The sequence below is a fragment of the Mustela nigripes genome, chromosome 4, assembly GCF_022355385.1.
Source record: "Mustela nigripes isolate SB6536 chromosome 4, MUSNIG.SB6536, whole genome shotgun sequence".
NCBI classification, from domain to species: domain Eukaryota; kingdom Metazoa; phylum Chordata; class Mammalia; order Carnivora; family Mustelidae; genus Mustela; species Mustela nigripes.
The window spans coordinates 144,732,802-144,748,432 of NC_081560.1; the positions used below are offsets into that span (position 1 = coordinate 144,732,802).

General features: G+C 47.0%; 1 protein-coding gene across 4 annotated transcripts in view; it reads left to right on the forward strand.

Annotated features, from left to right (window-relative positions):
* Positions 1 to 5,229, forward strand: part of ANXA11 (annexin A11) — a 36,796-nt gene extending 31,567 nt beyond the window's left edge. For all 4 annotated transcript variants that reach the window (XM_059397904.1, XM_059397905.1, XM_059397907.1 and 1 more), the window contains exons 12-15: positions 1,378 to 1,473; positions 2,434 to 2,492; positions 2,694 to 2,816; positions 4,408 to 5,229. In XM_059397904.1, coding sequence (XP_059253887.1) covers positions 1,378 to 1,473; positions 2,434 to 2,492; positions 2,694 to 2,816; positions 4,408 to 4,467 — 338 coding nt within the window. In that variant the 3' untranslated portion in view covers positions 4,468 to 5,229. The remainder of the gene's footprint in view (positions 1 to 1,377; positions 1,474 to 2,433; positions 2,493 to 2,693; positions 2,817 to 4,407) is intronic.
* The last annotated feature ends 10,402 nt before the right edge of the window (positions 5,230 to 15,631 follow it).

Consider the following 15,631-nt stretch of genomic DNA (forward strand, 5'->3'; position numbering starts at 1 on the left):
CTGGAGGGAAGCAGAGGAAGAGGTGAGAGAAGTGCAGTCTCCTGCTGGCTGGTGTCTTTATACACCACAGTGTGGAAATTAGAGTTGAGAGAGTCTTATAGGGCACCTGATGCAATGCAAGCGTGGTATACAAAAATCAGCATAACAATTGATTGTGCATTGTACAAAAGTACATTGTTTACTCATTCATTTGGAACCTATAAGCCAAGCTCTTGCCACAGGCCAGGTCCTGGAGTGGGTGTGGGGAAGCAGCAGGGCACTGCATTCTGGAATCGCTGCTCTCCTCAGGTTGACATTGTTCTTAACAGAGATAGGGAATGGTGTGGGGGTCGGGGTGGTGCGGGGGTCAGGGATGGTGCTTGGGGTGGTTCTTGCTGAGGTCATAACATTTGAGTTAAAAACATGTGCAAAGGCCCTGGGGCAGGGGTGGTGGGACTGAGATTTACAGCCACACATAGCAGCCTGGTGGGGGCCTGAGTGAACACCCAGCCCCCTGTTCTGTGCACGGACTAAGGCCAGAGCTAGAGTTAGCACACGGGTCTCCACTGGGCTATACCTGCCTCTCTAGGAGCCTGGAGTCCCACTGACAGGGGTGCTTAACTTGTCCTTGGGTAGGCTCTGGGGGCCAGACGGGTGTTAGCTCATAGTCTGACTGAGAGCTAAGACAGATACATGGGATGATGGGGAAGGAATGTGGGCATGGACGGGAAGTGAAGGGATTTGAGAACAGAGTGAAATTTCTGTCGGTGTGTGTGGAGGGGTGCTCGTGGGGTGGTAAGGGACGACTCAGGTGAGCCAGGAGCTGACAGGAGTGGGGTGCGTGCATGTCATGGGGTGAAGAGCCTGCCTGACTTGAGAGCTGGCGGGGGGGTGCTGGTCAGTGGGGCCACCTAGGGTACTGCAAGCTGAGGGGAGAAGTGGGTCTCGTAAGGCCAGGAGGCTCCTCACCGCATGCCTGTGTGTGTGTTCTCGGGTAGCCAAAACAAAGTAGCACAGACCGAGTGACTTACGCAATAGATGCTCATTTTCTCACTGTCCTGGGGGCTGGAATTCCAAGACCAAGGTGTTGGGGGGCAGAGGGGGGTTTCTTCTGAGGCCTCTCCTTGGCCTGCAGACGGCTGGCGTCTTGCTGTGTTCTGAAACGCTCTCTCCCCCGTGTTTGCATCCTTGATGTTTCCTTGTGTGTCCAGGTCTCTTCTTCTAAGGACACTGGTCGGATTGGATTAGGGCCCATGCAAAGGGCCTCATTGTAACTTAACCACCTCTTTAAAGGGTGTAGGTACATTCTGAGGTGTGGTGTGGGGGTTAGGACGTCACCTCATGACTCTGGGGGGACAGAATTCAGTCTGTCACTTGTCCCTTCTCTCTTTCCACTAGTCTTCAACGAGTATCAGCGGATGACCGGCCGAGACATCGAGAAGAGCATCTGCCGGGAGATGTCTGGGGACCTGGAGCAGGGCATGCTGGCTGTGGGTAGGTGTCCCAGGCCCGCCTTGCCGCCGGCCCCCCAGGGCTGTTGTGCGTTGTCTGTTTGCAGGGCGCTCCCCCTTCTCTGACTGCAAGGCGAGCGAACACATGATCCACGATTGCTAAACTCTGGGCTGAAGCGGTGGGAAAGCAGCCTGCTTCCCGGCTCACAGCATGGCCATACCTCCCACAGCCCGGGACAGTCCTGTTTATATTTCAGGCGCAGCTCTGGGGAAGGGAGCTGCTATGTGGGCACCAGTGGGACAGCAGCCAGCTGCTCTCCCGGAGGAAGATGACTCACATCCTGCCAAGTTCCTCTAAAAATACATCCCTGCAGGCATTTGTCAGATGTTTGTGATGGAAACACGTGGAAAGATTTTTACTTGCAACAGCAGAACAGGCCCTTGCTCAGGAAAGCTGGCTTGGCTCCCAGAACCGCAGAGTGCCCCTTGCCGTGCCCGCGCCCAGTGCAGCGGGGTCCAACCCATTCCATGGCACCCACCTGCCCAGGCCTTGCAGCCTCTCCATGCCCTGGGGGGCTGTCACAATCTGCCTGTCTTTAGCTGTGCTTTCCTTGGAGCCTTCTGGCCGGGGCAGATGGCGAGCCCTCCCCATTTCCTTGTGTGTCCACCGTGACACCGGGATCGTGGCCGGGGACATTCGTGCCACTTGCCCATCCTTCCTCCGTGAGGGTCCCAGCCCCTAGGTTGCCTCACGTGTCAGTATCCCTACTCGGCTCTCTTCACCACACTGTTGCCTGGAAGGAGGTAGAGGTTCGGGTCTGGGCTCTATGTTTCTATTCCAAAGAGCCAGAACCAGGAGCACAGACAACTGAGCCTGGAGGAGAATGAGAAGCGGAAGGTGAAGGTGTCCCCCGCGGCCTCGCACAAGGACACCTGTTCTCTCCCTGGCACCTTGGACGGAGAGTTTCTGCAGATGGAGTGACGCTCTGTTTCTCTGTTCTAGTGAAATGTCTCAAGAATACTCCAGCCTTCTTTGCTGAAAGGCTCAACAAGGCCATGAGGGTACGTGTCTCCCACGTGCAGGGGTCTGGGCGGAGGAAGGGAGGGGGGTGTCTCACCTTCCTCCCCATGACCGGGACCTTGCTTGGGGCAAAAGGCACGAGGAGAGCCAGCCCTCAGCCAAGAGGACAGAGAGGTCCCCCAGGCAGGAAGGTGGCACAGTAAGGAAGCTCATGGCTTACGCCCTTGGTGGACTCTCTTCAGGGAATGGGAACGAAGGACCGGACCCTGATTCGCATCATGGTGTCTCGCAGTGAGATCGACCTCCTGGACATCAGAATGGAGTATAAGCGGCTGTACGGCAAGTCGCTGTATCACGACATCTCGGTATGGCCCTCACGGGGATGAGCGGGCTGCCTCCTGTGGACCTCCCTGGCCTCCCCTTTGTCCCCTTGTACCTGCCTGCTCGGAACCCTGGCCACCCGCCTTGGCCCCTGGTGTGCGCAGGCATCCTGCCTGTGGGCTTTGCGCTTGCTCTCTCCAAACTCCTGGTTTGTCCAGTTGCCCCCAGATTCTTAGAAGCTCCTGAGAGCAGGCTGGGTGTTAACCCCGCTGGTGCCCCTGCCCTACCTCTCCAGCACCCCCACTCCTGCTGCTCAGTAAACAGAACTGGGGGGGGGGGGGGGAGTCCCTACACCAGCCTTGGAGAAAATGCCGGGCCTCCCCACATTGGTACTCAGTCACCCTGTGAGTCTGTGACTCACTGGTGAGGACTCCCATCCTGAGGTGACAAGTCTTCTGTCACCTGGTCACACGGCAGAGACAGCCCTGGGAGCATGAGAGCACTAGGGCTCTGGGGTCATGCGGCCTGGGGTCCAGTCTGGCTCTTCTCACTTGCTGTGTGGCCTGACCATCCTTCCCGAACCCCAGTTCCATCATCCCCAAGACAGGGATAGCAGTTCAGGAAGTCTGAAGGAGGAGAGGGTCCTGTCAGGCACCTGGTGTGACATGTGTTATGCTTTTGTAACCATGCGCCGGAGCCAGCCTGACAGTAAATTCCTTCTGACCATTAAGTTCTTGAATCCAGAGCCACCACAACCAGCTTGTGACTTTAGGCTCCCTCAGATCTGATGTTGGGCCTGTCACCAAGAACAGCCCATCTCCATTTTTCTGGCTATAACCTGCCGCTTTGGAAAGTAGAGGATCCTTAATTATGCACAAAGTGGCTACCGTGTGCCCATGGGCTCCTGGAAGGAGCCATAGGCCTCGCCTTTGGGGAGGGGCATGGTGGAAGGAAATGGTCAGACGTTAGCCAGATGCAGGGTGCCTGGTTGGCCGAGTCGATAGAGTGTGCGACTCTTGATCTTGGGGTCATGAGTTTAAGCCCATGTTGGGCACAGAGCTTACTTTAAAAATAAGTAAGTAAAAAATAAAATTAATATTTAAAATAATTTTTTAAAAAGAAGTTAGCTAAGTGCGTTCTGCGCTTCTTCTAATGGGAGTGCAGCAGTGTGAGGTGGAAGAGAGGTCGGTGGGTGCTGGGACGCCCAGGTGACAGTGGTGTGCCCTATGTCATGCTCCAGGGCACGTGTAGTAAGTACCATGTCACATAGAGCCTCAGTCCAGTGCAGTGAAGATGCTGGGGAAAGGTCACCAAGAGTTAGCCCCAAGTGAGGGGTTTGGGTGGGCTGTTTTAAATTTTGCATGTTTATTTTTCAAATTCTGACTTTGATCATCGGGGTGAGTGCACCTGTCTTTTCTCAGCAGGGGCTTGGGGAGGCCAAACCCCATGCTCTGCACTAGCTTTAGGCCGCCGCAGGCTGCGTGCGTGAGCCTCTCCCACCCCGGGACCAGCACGGGCTACGGGGTGGGATATGTGGGGAGTCCCTGCAGCAGCACTTGGGGCAGAAGAAAATCAGGAGCTAGGAGGCCAGAACTGGCCACAGCTCGCTAATGTTGTCCTTGTTTCTGTGACCAGGGAGACACTTCGGGGGATTACCAGAAGATTCTGCTGAAGATCTGTGGAGGCAATGACTGAGCTGTAACCAGTGGCTCCCACTTCTGTCCACCTGCCAGTGATAGCGATGCTAGGAAAAGGTCAAAAGAATGTCCATCTGTTTCTAACAAATCCACAAAGGAGCCCCCCAGGTGTACCAGGGCAGCCCGTCCATCGTTAGATCCTTGGCCCGTCCTCCACCTCCGCCCTCCTCTCCTGCTCCGTGTATCATGCTCGTGCTGTAGGACCTGGGTCCCTCTCTCAGGGCGCCTTTTCCTCCCCAGCCCTCACGGCCGCTTGCTGCGAAAGTAGACGTTTTATTTCTTGACCCATGCAGTCAGTCCCTTTAGCTTGTGGCTGAGACTCTTGGCTTCCTATTAGTCATGTAATTTTATATTTTTATTTGGAGACACCTTTTTTTTTTTTTTTATTAGTCCTTGCCAGGCAGATGCATACAAGTCTCTGCTGCATACACATTTTGAGTGAAAGGCTGCGGGGAGCGCTGTGTCCGCAGCAAGGAGTAAAAGGGAAGACCTTTAACTGGTGAGAATGTGTCACCAGCTTTGTTATTGCCAAACTCACTCCGTAGAGTTTTCTTAGGAAAGAGAAAAAAAGAAGAAAAAGGCCAGAAAGTCATCTGTTCATCCTTCCATGCAAAACCAGGAGAACAAAGCCAGCTCCCGGCCAGTGACAGGGTTTCTTGTAATTTGGAATGTGCCTTAAACCTGAATGTTAATAGCCAAAAACTTTCTAAATTAAAGTCAGCCAGCTCTGGAACATTTTGGAAATGTTTCCCTGGTGCCAGCTTGTCGTCTTCTGCCTCATGATTCTGCCTGTAGCTCAGGGTTCTGGCCTTAATAGCCAGTGAAAATTTATACAACTTTAAGTAGAAACTTATGCTCAGGAAACTGTGAGCATAGGTAATTTACGGAGGCCCGGGTTGTAAGTAATGAGAAGGGAGGTTCCTGAAATCCCTGCTCGGGGCCCAGATGCTAGACGTGTGTGGTGATCAGACGTGGGTGTGGTGTAATCCACACAAGGTTGGAAGAGTGCGGCCCTTCATCCGGGTCCTGAAGAGGCACAGGCAGGAGGGCACGTGCATGACTCCTAGGCTAGACCTCTTGGCTGGGTGCTGGAGAGGAGGGTGGGGACAACCCAGAGATGCACAAGACTGGTGCCTCCCTTGAGGGACCCTTTGGTCTCAGAAGGTACTCCTGACTGTGGTCCTGGTGGGCCTTTGGCCCCTTGGCTGGTGGTGGGTAGGAGAGGGTGAGTCCGGAAGGGGTGGAGTTTCTAGACATCATTGTTCTGTCCAGAAGCCTAGAGCTTGCCTCGCTGGCCAGGGTTCTCCACTCACTCCCTTTCTGACCTCCCTTATTGTTGGGAGTTTAGAAAGGAGAGAATTCAGGGACCGAGGTGGGAGATTGAGCCAGCTGGGCCCTGGCAGGGGCCTCAAGGAATGGCCTGTCCCCAGAGTAGGTGTCTGCCTGTAGTGCCCCCCTCACTCTCCCCTGGTCATAGAGGAGAGGATGGCCCATGGGGCACAGGGCAGCCAGGAGCTAGACCCTAGCCTGCTTCACCTACACCCACCTGCCTGGCCGGAGAAGTTGCCTTGGGCACCTTCAGTGGTCGGCCCTGCTCTTTTCTTCAGGTCCCCCTGCCTCCATGCCTACAGCCTCTCAAACAACATCCAGCATACTTGGCTGAGGTGCTTCTCAGCTAGGGCAGGCCTCTTGCTCTTGGGTGCCTGGTGGCGTGAACCAATTGACGTGACACAACTTGCCACAAACTCAAGTGGACCCCGGCTGCCTCCACCCCCCGGCCTACATTCAGCCCCCCTCTAGGGAGATGTTGTGTGACATTCCTTCGCCTCCTCTCACCAGAGGTGTCCAGCAGGCAGTTTCTGACTGTTTGTGCATTTACTTTGGTCGCCAAAGAGTCTTTTCAGACATTTGAATTTATTGCCAACATGTAGGTATTGAGAGATGTTATATTTTTTTAAAAAATCTGAAATTCTGGCTTCTCTTTAAAAACTAAATTCTGGCAACCCTGCAGACCGGGAGCTGCTGGAGCCAGGTCGCAGCTGCCCTCTTGAAGCATATGTTCTGTTTTGCCACAGGCCCTGCCAGTCCCCGTTGCATGTTCCTCTTTGGCCCTAGTAGGGCTTGGAGTTGGGAGACCCCAGGCCACACACTTGGGGACCATCTGTGTTCACCCTGGCCCAGGTCTTGGTTTCTCTTTACCTTCCTGTCCCCCAGTCTACCCTCTTGGTCATGCCCATGGGACCCAACCCATAATAAGGATAGGCTAGAGGACAGCATGAACTCCGAGTTCTCTCCAGAGCCAAAGGCATGTACTGCCTTCTAAGGTCAGTGGGAGGCTATTAACTCTGTTGGTTATGCTCAGGACCAAGAAGATGGGGAGGGAGACCTTCAGCCTTACAGGACATCTTTCTGGGAGAGGACTGCACTGGGTGGCGGTGGTGGTGGTACTACTGTTTTATGTCCTGGGGTGTTAGTCAAGACCAGTTCTTGCTACACATCTAATACCACTTCCAGAAGTACTAGAGGATGAGATACCAGGGGAATTCAGCCCTGAGTGAATTCTCAGCAGTTGTGGGGCACTGGATGGAACAGTGTGTTGGGGGCAGGACCTGGACTAGGATGATGCAAATGAGTCACTTGTCTTGGTTGTTCTGCTCCCGGCTTGGAGAGAGGGATTTGAAGGATAAACCTCTGTAAATGCCCCTGATCAGAGGAACAGCTGGGTGACCCTGCCACGTCTCTCCTCTCACTTTGGCAAGGAGTTAGAGCTCTAGCTTAGGACATAGCCCCTTCTGTTTGCTGCCGGTTCCTCCCCTCCCTGGCTGATAAGTGGAGTCAGACTTGGGAACAGAAACCAAGCTAAATCATCACAGATGTCTTTCCCAGCTCAGTAACAGCTTATATTTTCACCCCGTCAAACCTGAGAGCTCTCTCTGGCTCTCTCTTCCTCTAAGAGACCGGGATGTCATTACTCAGTCCTCTACCTGGCCCCTTATAGAGACCCTCTCAGTTAAAGATGGAGTCACTGAAGCCCTCAGCGCTATAAGGGACTCCTGGCCCTCAGCCCACACTCCTTGGAAAGCTCTCCTTGGCCCAGCCCTGGTGCCCATTCTGAACCTGGTTCCTTCCAACAGTAAGAGTTGACATTGTCCTGAAGCAGAAAGAGTCTGGGAGTCAAGCTCCTGTCCTGATCTCAGGTCAGCCACTGGTGTGCTCTGTGATCCTGAAAGTGTCCCCTCTTTGGGCCTTTGTTGTCCTTTTGTAAAATGAAAGACTAGATCAGAGCTTCTTGAACTTGAATGTAGTCAGCAAAAATGGTGGAGTGGGGACCTCCAAAAGTGTACCTCCTACACAAAAGCAACAAAAAAGATGGCGAGAACTGTTAGAATCAACTTTATCCAAACTCCAAAAACTAATGGAAAGTCTGCAGCAACCAGACAAATGCTTGAGAAAAAAAAGTCTCCGTGAGAGGGTTTTGTTGCTTTTTCGCACACCCCAGCCCCATCACCCTTATTCCCCCAGCTCAGCAGCAGCCTCATGAACATCCCACATGCCTGGATTCTTAGCACTGAAAGGAATAAAATGGATCTTGTTCTCAAGAACTTTGGATATTTTGATCCGTCTGGTTGCTCCCCAAAAGACTGGCTCAGATGACTTGTATTCATTTCACCAAATTTGGAACTCTTCTCAGATGGAGGTGGCAGCCTTGGTGGACATTTGAAGGCAAATATATTAGCCACTGGTGCCTGGAGGAGGGGATAACAGTTGGAGCAAGCAGGAGATAAGTGGAAAAGTTTAGGGAAGAGAGGCTGGCAATAAGATACTTTGGGGAATAATGGTTTTGGAGAGGTCCCACAAATCCTGGCAATCTAGAAGGCCACCACACGTATGCCCAGGGTTGAGTGCATGCTTAGAAAAAACCTGAGAAGGCTCTGAGTGCTCACCTCTGGCTGACCTGGCTCCACACGACTGGGAAGTGAAGGCTAAGGCAGAGTCAGACTGCTTGGCTCCAACACACACACAACACATCAGCAAAGGCTAGGAGATTTGGGGGTGGGGGGGGTTGGTTCCAGGTTCTTAAGGAAATTTGTTGAATCATTAGTGACCACTAAGCTAACTGAACATAGAGACTTCAATGGCCACACCTCACAAAGAATATAAACTTCAAAAAAATAATCCAAAAAATAATAATAAAAAAATAAAACTCAGAAAATTCTCTAAACTACCATACAGCAAGCAGCAACAATAAATTCCGGGGAAGGAGAAGACTCAGGTTTCCAGAATTGTCACATTCTAATGTACAAAGTGGCTACTTTTCAACAAAAATTATGAGGCATGCAGGGAGGAGTCAAGATGGCGGAGCAGTAGCAGCTCAGATGACATCAGGTAGCAGGAGATCAGCTATATAGTTTATCAAACCATTCTGAACACCTACAAATCCAACAGGAGTTCGAAGAGAAGAGCGGCAATTCTAGAAACAGAAAATTGACCACTTTCTGAAAGGTAGGACCGGCAGATAAGTGAATCCAAAGTGATGGGAAGATAGACTGTAGGGGGAGGGGCCAGCTCCTGGCAAGCGGCAGAGCAACTCAACACAAAATCAGAACTTTTTAAAAAGTCTGTTACAGTGAGACACATCACTCCAGAGGCTAAGCCAGGGTGAAGCCCATGCGGGGACGGCATGGTCTCAGGTCCTACGGGGTCACAGAAGGATCAAGGGAGTCAGAGTCGCAGAGCTCACAGGTATTAGAGTGGGGAAGCCCGGTACAGAGACGAAGCCCAGGAATGAGCTCTCAGCTCAGGGTTACTTTAAATTGTGATCCGTGGCACAGGCCACTGCCCTGTGAGCAGAGACCCCGCAAGATCTGGGGGACACCCCCGGAAGAGCACAGGGATCTGTGAGGTTTGGAGACTCTAGGCAGGGCTGTGTGCCAGAGACAGAGACGCTTGGTCACAGGCTGGGTGAGCTCAGAGCGCAGCCAGAAGCCAGGGAGACAGGAATGATTGAGCGCTTTTCTCTGAGGGTGCACTGAGGAGTGGGCCCCAAGCTCTTGGCTCCTCTGGGCTGAGATTGGGAGGCTGCCATTTTCATTCCCGTCCTCCAGAACTCTACAGAAAGCGTTCAGGGAACAAAAGCTCCTGAAAGCCATCCCAAGCGGATTACTTAGCCTGTCCCCTGGTAAGGACGGTGCAATTCTGCCTCTGGCAAAGACACATAAAAATCACTACAACAGGCACCTACACAAGAAGATCAGCAAGAAATCCAACCAAGACCAAGTACCAAGGAGAACAGCGGAGTTCCAGAGGAGGAGAAAGCAAAGCTTCTCTCCATGATTTTCTGGTCTTGTAAAGTTAATTTTTTTAATTTTATTTTTTTCTTAATGCTAATTTTTTTTTAAAGATTTTATTTATTTGACAGAGAGAAATCACAAGTAGATGGAGAGGCAGGCAGAGAGAGAGAGAGGGAAGCAGGCTCCCTGCTGAGCAGAGAGCCCGATGCGGGACTCGATCCCAGGACCCTGAGATCATGACCTGAGCCGAAGGCAGCGGCTTAACCCACTGAGCCACCCAGGCGCCCCTTAATGCTAATTTTTAAAAATATTTTTACTTTTACCCTTTCCTCTTTTAACGTTTTTTAACTAGTTTATCTTAACAATACCTTCATTCAAAAAAAAAAAAAAAAGAATCTTTTTTGAACCTTCATTATTATAGTCATATTTTATCCTTCATTGTATCTAACTTTACTTTTTGTATACACGTAGGGTTTTTTTTTTTTTCTAAAAAAATTTGGGATACAGCTTCTTTTAACAGATCAAAATATACCCTAAATCTAGCACAGGGCTTTGTTCTAGTCCAGCCTGAGCAAATTTTCTCCACTTTCTTTTTCTATATTCTCCCAACCAACTTATCAACTCATTTTTTAGAAATTAAAAAAAAATTTTTTTTCATCTTCATAGTCACATTCCATCCCTTCATTGTATTTACCCTTACATATGTTTTTCATTCTTTAAAATTTTGGGAGGTAGTTTCTTCTAAGAGACCAAAATACTCCCAAAACTAAGTGGGTGACCTATTCAACAGTCTAATATATAAATTCTTTTTTATATTTCTTTCTTTTTCTTTTTTTTTTAAATTTTTTCTGAATTTCTTTTTACCCCCTTTCTTTCCCCCACGATTTGGGGTCTCTTCTGATGTGGTTAAAGCACATTTTCCTGGGGTCTTTGCCACCCTTTTAGTGTTTTATTCACTCCTTCATATATTCTTATGTGGATAAAATGACAAGGCAGCAAAACTTGCCACAAAAAAAAGAACAAGAGACAGTACCAAAGGCTAGGGACTTCATCAATATGGACATTGGCAATATGTCAGATCTAGAGTTCAGAATGACGATTTTCAAGGTGCTAGCCAGGCTTGAAAAAGGCATGGAAGATATTAGAGAAACTGTCTGGAGAAATAAAAGCCCTTTCTGGAGAAATAAAAGAACTAAAATCTAACCAAGTTGAAATCAAAAAAGCTATTAATGAGTTTCAATAAAAAATGGAGGCTCTTACTGCTAGGATAAATGAATCAGAAGAGAGAATTAGTGATATAGAAGACCAAATGACAGAGAATAAAGAAGCTGAGCAAAGGAGAGACAACTACTGGACCACGAGGGGATACTTTGAGAGATAAGTGATACCATAAAACGAAACAACAGAATAATTGGGATTCTAGAAAAAGAGAGAGGGGAGCAGAAGGTATATTGGAGAGAATTATTGTAGAAAATTTAATATGGCAAAGGGAACAAGCATAAAATCCAGGAGGCACAGAGAACCCCCCCCCTCAAAATCAGTAACAATAGGTCCACACCCCGTCATCTAATAGTAAAATTTACAAGTCTTAATGACAAAGAGAAAATCCTGAAAGCATCCTGGGATAAGAAGTCTGTAACATACAATGGTAAAAATATTAGATTGGCACCAGACTTACCCCCAGAGACCTGGCAGGCCAGAAAGAACTGGCATGATATATTCAGAGCACTAAATGAGAAAAACATGCAGCCAAGAATACCATATCCAGCTAGGCTATCATTGAAAATAGAAGGAGAGATAAAAAGCTTCCAGGAATAACAAAAACTAAAACACCAAACCAGCTCTACAGGAAATATTGAAAGGGGTCCTCTAAGCAAAGAGAGTGCCTAAAAGTAGTAGATCAGAAAGGAACAGAGACAATATACAGTAACAGTCACCTTACTGGCAATACAGTGGCATTAAATTCATACCTCTCAATAGTTACTCTGAATGTAAATGAGCTAAATGCCCCCAATCAAAAGGCACAGGGTACCAGAATGGATGAAAAACCAAAACCCATCAATATGCTGTCTACAAGAAACTCATTTTAGATCTAAAGACACCTTCAAATTTAAAGTGGGGGTGGGGTGGAAAACAATTTACCATGCTAATAGACATGAAAAGAAAGCTGGAGTGGCAATCCTTATATCAGATCAATTGGATTTTAAGCCAAAGACTATAATAAGAGACGAGGAAGGACACTATATCATACTCAAGGTGTCTGTCCAACAAGATCTAACAATTGTAAGTATCTATGCCCTAAAATGGGAGCAGCCAACTATATAAACCAATTAACAAAATCAAAAAACCTGATGGACAATAATACAATAATAGTAGGGGACTTTAACACTCCCCTCACTGAAATGGACAGTTCATCCAAGCAAAAGATCAACAAGGAAATAAAGGCCTTAAATGATACACTGGACCAGATGGACATCACAGATATATTCAGAACATTCCATCCCAAAGCAACAGAATACACATTCTTCTCTAGTGCACATGAACATTCTCCAGAATAGATCACACCCTGGGTCATAAATCAGGTCTCAACCGGTATCAAAAGATTAGGATCATTCCCTGCATATTTTCAGATCACAATGCTCTGACGCTAGAACTCAATCACAAGAGAAAATATGGAAAGAACCCAAATACATGGAGACTAAAGAGCGTCCTTCTAAAGAATGAATGGGTCAACCAGGAAATTAAAGAAGAATTGAAAAAAATTCATGGAAACAAATGATAATGAAAACACAACAGTTCAAAATCTGTGGGACACAGCAAAGGCAGTCCTGAGAGGAAAATATATAGTGATACAAGCCTTTCTCAAGAAACAAGAAAGGAATCAAATACACAACCCAACCCTACACCTAAAGGAGCTGGAATTGCTCCTAACCAGAGAGGCAAATAATCTATACTCAGAAAACTATAACAACAAAGAAAGCCTAAACCCAGCAGGAGAAGAGAAATCATAAAGATCAGAGCAGAAGTCAATGAAATAGAAACAAAACAAAACAAAACAAAACAAAACAAAACACCAAACCAAAAAAAAAAAAAAAAAAACCAAAAACCATAGAACAAATTAACGAAACTAGCAGCTAGTTCTTTGAATTAATAAGATTGATAAACCCCTGGCCAGATGGATCAAAAAGAAAAGAGGAAGAACCTCAAATAAATAAAATCATGAATGAAAGAGGAGAGCTCACAACCAAAACCAAAGAAATACAATTATAAGAACATATTATGAGCAACTGTACTCCAGCAAATTTGACAATCTGGAAGAAATGGACGCATTCCTAGAGACATATAAACTACCACACCTAAATCAGGAAGAAATAAAAAACCTCAACAGACCCATAACCAGTAAGGAAATTGAAGCAGTCATCAAAAATCTCCCAACAAACAAGAGCCCAGGGCCAGACGGCTTCCCAGGGGAATTAACATTTAAAGAAGAATTAATTCCTATTCTCCTGAAACTTAAAAAAAAAAAAAGAAAGAAAGAAATGGAAGGAAAACTTCCAAACTTATTTTATGAGGCCAGCATTACCTTGATCCCCAAACCAGACAAGGATCCCATCAAAAATGAGAATTACAGACCAATATCCTTGATGAACACAGATGTGAAAATTCTCACCAAAATACTAGCCAATAGGATCCAACAGTACATTAAAGGGATTATTTCCCACGACCAAGTGGGATTTATTACAGGGCTGCAAGTTTGGTTCAACATCCACAAATCAATCAATGATACAATACACTAATAAAAGAAAGAACAAGAACAATATGATACTCTCAATAGATGCTGAAAAAGCATTTGACAAAGTACAGCATTGTTTCCTGATCAAAAATCTTCAAAGTGGGGGCGCCTGGGTGGCTCAGTGGATTAAGCCGCTGCCTTCGGCTCAGGTCATGATCTCAGTGTCCTGGGATCGAGCCCCACATCCGGCTCTTTGCTAAGCGGGGAGCCTGCTTCTCTCTCTCTCTGCCTGACTCTCTGCCTGCTTGTGATCTCTATCTCTCTCTCTGTCAAATAAATAAATAAAATCTTAAAAAAAAAAATCTTCAAAGTGTAGGGATAGAGGGCACATACCTCAATTATCATCAAAGCCATCTATGAAAAACCCACCGCAAATATCATTCTCAATGGAGAAAAACTGAGAGCTTTTCAGCTAAGGTCAGGAACACGGCAGGAATGTCAATTATCACCACTGCTATTCAACATAGTACTATAAGTGCTAGCCTCAGCAATCAGACAACAAAAAGAAATTAAAGGCATCCTTATTGGCAAAGAAGAAGTCAAACTATCACTCTTTGCAGAGGATATGATACTATATGTGGAAAACCCAAAAGACTCCACTCCAAATCTACTAGAACTTGTACAGGAATTCAGTAAAGTGTCAGGATATAAAATCAATGCACAGAAATCAGTTGCATTTCTACAGCAACAACAAGACAGAAGAAAGAGAAATTAAGGAGTCAATCCCATTTACAATTGTACCAAAACCATAAGATACCTAGGAATAAACCTAACCAGAGAGGCAAAGAATCTATACTCAGAAAACTATAAAGTATTCATGAAAGAAATTGAAGAAGACAGAAAAAAATGGAAAAATGTTCTATGCTCATGGATTGGGAGAACAAATATTGTGAAGATGTCTATGCTACCGAAAGCAATCTACACATTTACTGCAATCCTTACCAAAATCCCATCCATTTTTTTTTCAAAGAAATGGAACAAATAACCCTACAATGTATATGGAACAAGAAAAGACCTCGAATAGCCAAAGGAATATTGAAAAAGAAAGCCAAAGTTGGTGGCATCACAATTCCAGATTTCAAGATCTATTACAAAGCTGTCATTATCAAGATAGTATGGTATTAGCACAAAAACAGACACATAGATCAATGGAACAGAATAGAGAGCCCAGAAATAGACCCTCAACTCTATGGTCAACTAATCTTCAACAAAGCAGGAAAGAATGTCCAATGGGGGGGAAAAAAAACAGTCCCTTCAACAAATGGTGTTGGGAAGATTGGACAGCCATATGCAGAAAAATGAAACTGGACCATTTCCTTACACCACATATGAAAATAGACTCAAAATGGATGAAGGCCCTCAATGTGAGAAAGGAATCCATCAAAATCCTTGAGGAGAACATAGGTGGCAACCTCTTCGACCTTAGCCGCAGCAACTCCTTCCTAGGAACATCGCCAAATGTAAGGGAAGCAAGGGCAAAAATGAACTATTGGGGCTTCATCAAGATCAAAAGCTTTTGCACAGCAAAGGAAGCAGTTAACAAAACCAAAAGACAACCGACAGAATGGAGAAGATATTTGTAAACGACATATCAGATAAAGGGCTAGTGTCCAAAATCCATAAAGAGCTTGTCAAACTCAACACTCAAGGAACAAATAATCCAATCAAGAAATGGGCAGAGGACAGGAGCAGACATTTCTGCAAAGAAGACATGAAAATGGCCAACAGACACATGAAAAAGTGCTCCATATCACTCAGCATCAGGGAAATACAAATCAAAACCACAGTGAGATACCACCTCACAGCAGCCAGAATGGCTAAAATCAACCAGTCAGGAAATGACAGATGCTGGCGAGGATGCAGAGAAAGGGGAACCCTCCTACACTGTTGGTGGGAATGCAAGCTGGTGCAACCACTCTGGAAAACAGCATGGAGGTTCCTCAAAAAGTTGAAAATAGAGCTACCCTACAACCCAGCAATCGCACTATTGGGCATTTACCCTAAAGATACAAATGTAGTGATCTGAAGGGGCACGTGCACCCGAATGTTTATAGCAACAATGTCCACAATAGCCAAAC